The following is a 9,865-nucleotide window of genomic DNA, read 5'->3' as shown; positions in this document are numbered from 1 at the left end:
CTCATTTGGTTGTCAGTGTGGTGATTTCTTAGAAAATTAGCAAACAACCTTCCTCAAGACCCAGAAATACCACTTTTGGGTATATACCCCAAGTATGTTCAATAATACCACAAGGGCATGTGCTCAACTATATTCATAGCAGCTTTGTTTGTCATAGACAAACCTGGAAACAACCTAAATGCCCCTCAACCGAAGAATGGATAAGGAAAATGTGGTACATTTACACAATGGAGTACTATACAGCAGAAAAAGTTAATGACATCTTGAATTTTGCAGGCAAATGGTTGAATCTAGAAAACATCAGTTTGAGTGAGGTAAGTCAGACCCAAAAAGACAAATATATCTACTCACTCATAAATGGTTATTAGACATAAAGCAAAAAAAAAAACAGCCTACAAATCACAATCACAGAGAACCTAGACAACAATGAAGACCCTAAGAGAGACATATATGGATCTAATCTACCTGGGAAATAGAAAAATACAAGATCCCCTGAGTAAATTGGTAGCATGGGCACCATGGGAGAAGGTTGAATTGGAGGGGAGAGGAAAGGAGGGGAGTATAGAAAGATGTATAGCTCAATAAAATCAATAAAAAGGGAAAAAACAGAATTCATTAAAATTGAGGAGTTTCTAGAGCAGATACTGGCTCCCCCAAGGTACAGTGTTTTATAGGATATTATTATACTTAAGAATTTTTGGTCTATTTATTCCAGATTAATTTTTTATCTTTAAAAATTACATTTATTGATTGGTTATATGATGTGTGTGTGCATGTGTGCACACACACACGTGAATGCCGTAGCACATGTGTGGAGACTATAGCAAAACTTGTGGGTGTCGGATATTTTCTTCCATTAATTGGGTCCCAAGGATCAAACTCAAGTCCTCAAATTTGGTTGTAAGTACCTGTACCCACTGAGCCAACTTACCAGTACCAGATTGTGGATTCTTGCTTACTCAAAAGTGCTTTGGGAATCTGGGCATACAATAAGAAATGTACATAAATCACTTCCTTCAACTTCAAATACATAATAGATATAATGTTCCAAATGATTTTTAAATTCATAGCAGGTTTTAAAACCTAAAAACACATTTTATGTGAACTTGAAATAAAGAACACACGGAATGGGAAACAAGAGTATTAACACTGTATAATTCATAAATGCTAGTTATCTTACTTAGCAGAGTATCTTGGACTCCTGTGACCAACAAGTTGAAGAGAGGTATGGTCTACCTGACAAAGCCATTTTTGTTAGATAGTCCATCACTCCTGGGTAGAGCATTACACTACCATGGAATAACTATTTCTAAATAATCTTGCATTGTAAATGCCAGGAGCCAATTCAGGCTTCTTTCTCACAACTCACAGGGCCTTGAAGTAGAAACTTTGAGACAGAAAGCTTAAAGTTAACCAAAACATTACGTGCTAACCTTGGAGACTCAAGCTCTGGAAAGCACCACAGAGTGTCTTCATTGCTTGCTGCTTATCACTAACAGCAGGTGTTCTAGCCACTGACCTTGCAACTACCCCGCTTAGCTGCCATGCCATGCTGCTGAATCCCTTTCCCCTTCCCCCTACCCCCTTCCCCAGTCCCCCCTGCCCGAGTTCCTCACTGAGGAGTATTTAAGACTAAAGCTTGCTTCAATAAAGGAAGACTTTGACAAATTGAGAACAGAATTCTGTTTTGCCTGCTTGGTCTTCTTTCCCTTTCTCACCCATGTTCTTTCAGGTAGTGCCCCTTCAGACCCTGGAATAACTGGACCTGCTGGTCGGGTTACATATAAATATAACAGGTTTCCCCTATGGCTTTTCCAAATATCCTTTGTTTTTTATCCCTCCCCCCCTCCCTCTCTATATGAACTGTCCCCCATATTAATTAGTTTTCTAGCATTGTGACAAAATGGCATGACCTATGCAACTTATTAAAGAAAATGTATAATTGGGCTTATAATTTCAGAGGATTAGAGTCAATGATGTTAGCGCAAAGGCATAGTGGCAGACATAAGTTGTGACAGCATTATCCAGAATTGAAGAGGGGCAGAAGGAAGGCTGGCTGGTTCATGGAGGAACACCATGCTCTTTGATTGGTATATGTGCATAAAACTGGAGATCCTGTGAACATCTTGGAAATAGATGACCAAAGAATCACAATTGCTGGTGCTATGCAAAAGGATAGAATCATTTTAGGAGGATAAGCAGAGCAAGAAGAGAGAGGGTTCCTCTGTGAAGAAATTGAGCATAGAATGGAACAAGACCCAACGGTACTTTAGGAGATGATGTTGGACGAGGAAAGGAGGATGATTTTAGGTTTAACAGGACATGAGACATGAATGTACTCCTTAGATAAGAGGAAAGAGCTAACAGAGACAAAGCAATAGATTATTCAGGGGTATGTTAGTCAGGGTTTTCTAGAGGAACAGAGCTAACAGAATGATTATATATGGGATTTGTTAGAGTGGCTTACAGGCTAAAGTCCATCTAGTCTGACAATGACTTTATACCAAAGGAAAGTCCAATAATTCAGTAGCTTTTAGTCCATGATGCTGTACGTCTCGGCTAATTTTCAGTATATGCCAGAATTCTGAAGAAGTAGGCTTTTGTGCCAGTGAAGGAATGAACTTGCCAGTGAAGGTGAAGGCAAGCAGGAAAAGAACAAGATCTTCCTTCATCTGTGTCTTTTATATAAACGGCCAGCAGAAGGTGTGGCCCAGACTAAAAGTGGATCTTCTCACCTCAAGGATCTGGATTAAAGGTGGGTATTCCCACTTCAAGTGATTTAATTGAGAAAAATCCCTCACAGGTATAGTGATATTTTTATTAATGTTTTAATAAATAAAGCATGCCTGAAGATCAGATTGCAAAGCTAGCCACACTGGTCAGCCATACAGGCCAGGCAGTGGTGGCACACACCTTTAATCCCAGCAGTCACACTAGTTAGCCATAGAGGCCAGGTGGTAGTGGTGCAGACCTTTAATCCCCATACTAGAAACAAGTAGAAGGCAGGAGGGGACAGGAATTCACTCTCTTTTTAGCCTGAAGATTTCATAGAAGTAAGAGCTCTCTAGAGACTTGGCTGCTTTGCTTCTCTGACCTTTCATCTTGAACCCTAATATGTATCTCGAGGTTTCTATTAGTTGTGCTATATACAGATGCACTGAGATTCTTGGGTTGTGATTAATTCAAGATGTAGTCAAAATGACACCAAGAATAGCTATCACAAGTCCACCCCTTGTCAACCTAACACATAATCATATCTTCTTATATCATGCTTAATTTTCAAATGAAAACAATAACCACCTAACATCATAGAGCTAACCCAAGTACAGTCACAAACACATTATAAGTTTTAGAATAAGTGGCATTGTCCCTGGAGGAACATTCTTTTGGTATCTCAAAATTTAAATATGATAATCACTGATATTCTCTTAATTGATGTTACATTACATGATAAAGAAATTGAGGGAAAACACAAATATATGTATAAGCATATCCTTAACAAAATATGATAGAAACACTCATATAAATTCCAATCACTATTTCTGCAATTGGTGGCATGGTTTTAGTTGGTATTTAGAACTACCTTCCTCTACTACCCCATTCTGTATTTCCCCCACCCTCAGGAAGCAAAGCAACTCAGCAGGTCTTGATTCTTTTCCTGGAGGAGTACCTCATACCTTCATTCCTGAAGTGTCTGTGCCCTTTGTCATCCTGCATGGATTAGGCTGTTCGAATTTCCCATTGGCTTCTATTGCAGGACATGGTAGCACCGAGAGACACCCTAAAGCATGTTGCCTTGATTGCTTTGTCAGTGTGTTTGTTACTTGTATATAGGAAGACTACTGATTTTTTTTGTGTGCTAGTTTTGTATTCTGCTACTTTGCTGAATGAATTTATCAGCTGGATGAAGACTTTAGGTTCTTTTTTTTTTTCATTCAAAAATTTACACTTCTTCCCCTCCTCCCATCCCCCTCCTGCTCAACCACTCCCCCTCTTTCCTCCCTCTCCCTCCTTAAGAGAGGGCAGGGTACCCTGCCTGTGGGGAGTCCAAGGCCCTCCCCCCTCCATCCAGGCCTAGGAAGGTGTGCATCTAAATAGACTAGGGTCCCAAAATGCCAACACATGCAGTAGAAACAAGTCCCAGTGCCATTATCGATGGCTTCTCACACATTCAGAGAGTCTGGTCTGATCACATGCTCGTTCAATCCCGGTCCAGCTGGATTTGGTGAGCTCACATTAGATCAGGCACACTGTCTCAGTGGGTAGACCAGACTTTAGGTTCTTTATGAAGAGAATAATATCATGTGAGAATAAGGATATTTTGATGTCTTCCTTTCCTATTTGTATCCCTCTTGTCTTATTGCTCTATCTAAGACGTCAAGCACTGAACAGGTATGGAGAGAGTGGACATCCTTGTCTTGTTTCTGATTTTAGTGGAAAATACTCGAGCTTTTCTCTATTTAGCATGATGTTGATTGTTGGTTATGGATTTGCTGTAAATTGCCTTTATTATGTTATGTCCCTTGTATCTCTAGTCTCTCTAGGACTTTAACAATGAAGGGTTGCTGGATTTCTGTCAAAAATCTTTTCTGCATCTAATGAAATGATCGTGCTTTTATGTACTTGAATCTACGAAAAAAGACATTTTACCTGCTTGTTTTCCTGACTACTTTATGAAAATGTATTGCTTTGTTCCTTGCAAATAGGAACATAAGCAAGACTCTAAAGCATTGTTGTTAAGAGCATATAAGGTTAAAATCCCAGGCCATAATTTCCACTAAATTTTAGAAACTAAAATATTCTCAGTTTGAATAGAACACATTTCTATTGAGAGATTTTGAATACCTTCAATTTTTGGCACAATTTGGAAATTTAGAAAAGTTCTATTCTTTATAAAGTCTAGGACACCATGGCCCTGTGATACAGTATGGGACTCATAGTGACCTGTGTTTCTTTTGAAGGTATCCTCACCTGAGTTCCAAGAACAAGGAATCTTTTGATATGGGCTGTAATCTCTTTGCCAAGTTTTCTGCATACATTAAAAACATGCAAAAGGAAGCAAATAAAAGTAAGAATTCTTTTTTTTTGATTGCTGATTATTCTTCTTTATTACATCTCTACCAGACAGATGAAAATGGCACTCTAAATACACAGATGAGGTATTTTCATGCTTCTGAGATCCTCTTCTGTTAATCATTTTAGCATTTACAGTTTAAAAAGTGTTGACAAAACAGGACACATTGGGTATATCTTCTATCCTTGGACTGGTACTCTGGAGGCTGACACATGATAATCATCAGTTCAAATGTAGCCTAGACTATTTACTGACATCCAGGCCAGGCTAAATCACAAGTCTCCACTTTTCTCAGTTATTTGCTCATTCTCCCATTGTTACTCAAGTAAAATAAAATTTTCACAAATATATAATCCATTTCAGGGAACAGCCTACTTCCCTTTCATTTTCTGTTCTGTCCTCTGAAATGCTTTTGCATTGAGTTTTATTACATTTAGAATCCAAGATTCAATATATCAATTACCAACACAGTTCAAATAGAGCTTTGTTGGCTAGCTGTGAACTAATTGAAGAACTATGCCTTTGAAGTTCTTTAAACTGAAGGATCTAACATCTCCAATAAATATTCTTGAATAGGTTTGCTTTCCTCTGAGTCACATAAACATGCTCTTCTCTCTTGGACCTTAAGTCCAAGATATTTCACTCACAATTTGAGCTGACTGTCTCATCATTGCATTAGTGGAAAAGAACTAGTTCAAGCAGTGTGCACACCATGAAAGCTTATTAAGAACATATATAGTTGTTACATTAACACTGGCTGGCTGCAGTTTGTTAGCCAAACTGAACATTATGAAAGTGAGTTTGAGTATGAATGGCTGTATATAGTGTGAGGGGTTTGTGAGTTGGTAGTATACAGCACAGTAACCTTCCAGTAAGGGAAACATATGACTTTGTCTACATTTTAGACAAAATATTAAATAATAAATCCAATATCCTTTATACTTATTTTTAAAGTTTATTTTGTAGTACCTTGTCTTTGAGGTGTATTTCTACATAGGAGAATATAAATGATGTATTTTACTAGCAACTTTTTCCACTTTTTTCTAGGTTGGTGCCATGAAGTATCATGACTTTGACATTCCAGCAGAATTCTCAGGAGTCTGGCGCTATCTCCACAATGTCTATGCTCATGAAGAATGTGCCCACACTTGTCCTGAAGACAAAGAAATTGAAAATATGTATGCAAGTCTGGCTAAACAGTAGAGAAAAGACAACTCTTTCAGGAGAAAAACTTCTCTTTGTTATTAAATTTCACTTTGTTACCTTATTAGAAATATTATTGAAAATAATAGCATGTAAATACTATTTCCTCTAATTAATGCAGTCATGGAAAAGAACTCTTAAGTTTTCTGTTATCTAGCTAGCCTAAAAATCTGACCTCTTTGTACTTTACAGATAATCGTATTTTTTTACTTCATTTATTCCTATGACAGACGATTGAATCTTAAAAATATGTAAAGCATCTTTTGTTCTTTTACTGAGTTCCTGAAGATAAAACGTATGTGGATGAAGTAAAGATTGACAAAAACTGTATAATATCACCCATTTATAAACTCACAAAAAGTGATGTCACAAAAGCACATATAGTAGTTACCAAAGGCTAGGAGAGTACAAGGATAGAAAAATGGTAAAAAACTTGATCAATAGGCATTAAGTTACAACTAGATATAAAAAATAAGTTCTGGTGTTCTTATGCATTCTAACATAACTATACATAAAATATGTATTATTAGAGTAGAAGAAAAATATTATTGTTTATGTCCCGAAAATGAAAAAAAATGGAAATTAGAGTTTAAAAGTATAATTTATTTTGGATTTTTCGAGACAGGGTTTCTCCTTAGTTTTTGGTTCCTGTCCTGGAACTAGCTCTTGTAGACCAGGCTGGCCTCGAACTCACAGAGATCTGCCTGCCTCTGCCTCCCAAGTACTGGGATTAAAGGCGTGCACCCACCGCCCGGCTAGTATTTTTGAGTTTTAATGATAGCCAATATAACCCAAAAAAGAAATGAAAATAAAATGTCTGAGGTTCCAAATTATGTAAATAGAGCCAAACTTCAATACTCCTTAGAAACAATTCGATCTAAATTACTATATTAATTTTATATTTTGATTAATACATAGCTGACATCAAAGTATGACCACTTTGAAGAGGGAAAATCCAAAACAATGATTTTTTTTAAATCATTAAACAGGTCAGGATAGTAGCACTTTCCTCTAATCCTAGTCCTTGGAAAAAGAGATAGGCAGATTTCCGTGAGTTTAAGGCCAGCCTGGTCTACATTGCAAGTACATAGCCAGAGATACATTGTGAGACCCTATAAATGACTAAATAAAAATCATTAAGAGATCAAGACCAATTAGTCATATGATAGCACTCAATACCTAGAAATATAATCAAATGATAGACACGAGACTATGTCCTTTGTGACCGTTTTATATTAGTATTATTAAATGAGCAGATATTCATTTTACAAAACTTAACTTTATAAAAAGAGATGAGGGAAAGCATAGCAAATCTGCAAAGTCAATTGGATTTTTCATTCATATAAAAAAGAAAATGAAGAAGCTTAGTTGACAAAAATGTTTGAGATATCCATCAAATTATAATGTAGATGGAAGATGTTCATAAAGTTTTCTATTTAATTTAAAAAGTACCATATATATTAAAAAATAGTAAATGCCTTGCATGTCATATGTCAGTGTATCATTCAAAACTAGGAACAACAGCTTAACTTGCTCCTTTCAAAGAGAAACAAGCAAAGGGGAAACTTCAAGAAAGAAAAACATGGTTACTATATGCTTTGAACAGAGTGGAATTTACATAAAATTTAAAGGATGTAGTGTTTTAATAGGTTTGAAGGAAAATGAGGCAGTGAGTCAAGAGTCAACATCAAGCCTAGGCATAAAAATGGTATAAATGGTCTTTGATAATCAGTGAAAGTAATATCATGATGTTTCTTTGTAGCATGATTAATGAAAACCCAGAGACAGATACTGAAGTTCAACCTGAAGATCAGAAAAGCAAAGCAGCCAGCCACTGGCTCTTACCTCTACCTCAGACCAAAATGTCAATCCTGCCTCCACAAATCCTCAGAATGAGACTCATCTGAGACCTGTCTCCTCCTGTTTTATATTCCTTTCTAGTACTGGTATTAAAGGCGTGCACCATAATATCACCTGGCTTATGTGGTGAACTAGTGTGACGACTAGGATTAAAGGTGTGTGCCACCACTGCCCGGTCTCTGGATGATCAATGTGGCTGTTTTACTCTCTGATCTCCAGTCAAGCTTTATTTATTAAAATACAAATGAAATATCACACTACATTTTTTTTCACTGGAAAAAAATCTAAGATCTAAGAAATTGCACTTGTAATCTGGTGGAGTTGTGGCTTCGCTGAAAAGATTTGACATTTTCATTTTCATTAATATGATTTCAAAAAGTAAAGTTGTTTAAGATTTATGATTTTAAGGCAACAAAGTTTTCTCAACAAAGTTGCTGTTATGCCTTGAAATTTATAAGCTCAAGCTGTTTTTACAGCTTAGTGATAAAGTAAGATCCTGAATATAACAAGATGGGGATTTATGACAAGGAAGTGGTTGCCCAACTACTCATAGACAAAAGAATTATTATCTTTTTCCATTAGGCTATTTGGGGCTGCCAGGGTCAGTTGAAGTGAATCCTAGAAGTTTCCCAGCCTCTTATCTTCTTAAATGATATTAGCAGGGCTCAATTCAGCAACAATTTAAAGAATGATTAATATGTGATTATTTTTCTATTTAATCCCCCACAACAACTCTGTGAATTATATAAAAGTACAGTTCTCTGCGAATTATATAAAAACACAATTCTCAAATGCTGTTATTTACTTATAAGAGAACTAATATGAAGATAGGCTAGACATTTGAAAAGGATAAGAAGATAAATGTTTTTCTCTGTTGATTGTGAAAGATAGTTTTGTTATGGATAGTATCTTGGGCTGGCATCTGGGGTCTTTCAGAGTTTGCAGAACATCTGTCCTTAACCTTTTGGCTCTCAAAGTCTCTGAGTAAGGTGTTATTCTAATGTGCCTTGCCTTTGTATGTGACTTGGTCTTGTCCCCTTGCCACTTTTAATATCCTATCTTTGTTCTTTATACTTAGTGTTTGATAATTATGTGTTGTGGGAAGGTTCTTTTCTGTTCCTGCCTACTTGGTGTTCTGTAGTTCTCTTGCACCTTGAGAGACATCTCTTTTTTTAGATTGGAGAATTTTCCTTTTATGATTTTATTATATTTTCTTTGCCTTTAACCTGAGTTTCTTCTCCTTCCTCTATACTTATTATTGTAGGTTTGTCCTTTTCACATTTCCTGTAGCTTTTATACCTGTGTATTTTAAAAGAGCATTTAAGAGGGCTGGAGAGGTGGCTCAGATGTTTAAGAGCACTGACTGCTCTTCCGGAGGTCCTGAGTTCAATTCCCAGCAACCACATGGTGTCTTACAACCGTCTGTAATGAGGTCTGGTGCCCTCTTCTGGCCTGCAGGCATACATGGAGGCTGAACACTGTGTACGTAATAAATAAATATATCTTGCACGCCTTTAATCCCAGCACTAGGGAGGCAGAGGCAGGCGGATCTCTGTGAGTTCGAGACCAGCCTGGTCTACAAGAGCTAGTTCCAGGACAGGCTGCAAAGCCACAGAGAAACCCTGTCTCGAAAAACCAAAAAAAAAAAAAAAAAAAAAGGATTTTAAAAATAAATAAAATAAAAGAGCATTTAACATTTCATTTGATTGAACTATTCTTTCTTCCTTA

The 9,865-nt window shown here is 36.8% G+C and overlaps 1 protein-coding gene across 1 annotated transcript; it reads left to right on the top strand.

The window, feature by feature from the left end:
* Window positions 1-569: 569 nt before the first annotated feature.
* On the top strand, window positions 570-6,277 carry LOC121437076 (chloride intracellular channel protein 2-like). Its single transcript, XM_041636927.1, has 4 exons — window positions 570-658; window positions 4,962-5,068; window positions 5,814-5,869; window positions 6,122-6,277. The coding sequence occupies exons 1-4, from the start codon at window positions 570-572 to the stop codon at window positions 6,275-6,277; spliced, it is 408 nt and encodes a 135-aa protein (XP_041492861.1).
* The last annotated feature ends 3,588 nt before the right edge of the window (window positions 6,278-9,865 follow it).

Source organism: Microtus oregoni, unplaced genomic scaffold (genome assembly GCF_018167655.1).
Source record: "Microtus oregoni isolate MIOR12 unplaced genomic scaffold, Mior012 000050F_ref0000143, whole genome shotgun sequence".
Classification (NCBI taxonomy): Eukaryota; Metazoa; Chordata; class Mammalia; order Rodentia; family Cricetidae; genus Microtus; species Microtus oregoni.
This window is presented reverse-complemented; position numbering and strand designations above follow the sequence as displayed.

Excerpts from the sequence above, each read along its gene's own strand:
- LOC121437076 (XM_041636927.1), top strand. The coding sequence starts at position 570 with ATGTATAGCTCAATAAAATCAATAAAAAGGGAAAAAACAGAATTCATT. Across the intron at positions 5,069-5,813 it reads GCAAAAGGAAGCAAATAAAA|TTGTTACATTAACACTGGCT; the intron begins GTAAGAATTCTT and ends GAACATATATAG. Across the intron at positions 5,870-6,121 it reads CCAAACTGAACATTATGAAA|GTTGGTGCCATGAAGTATCA; the intron begins GTGAGTTTGAGT and ends ACTTTTTTCTAG.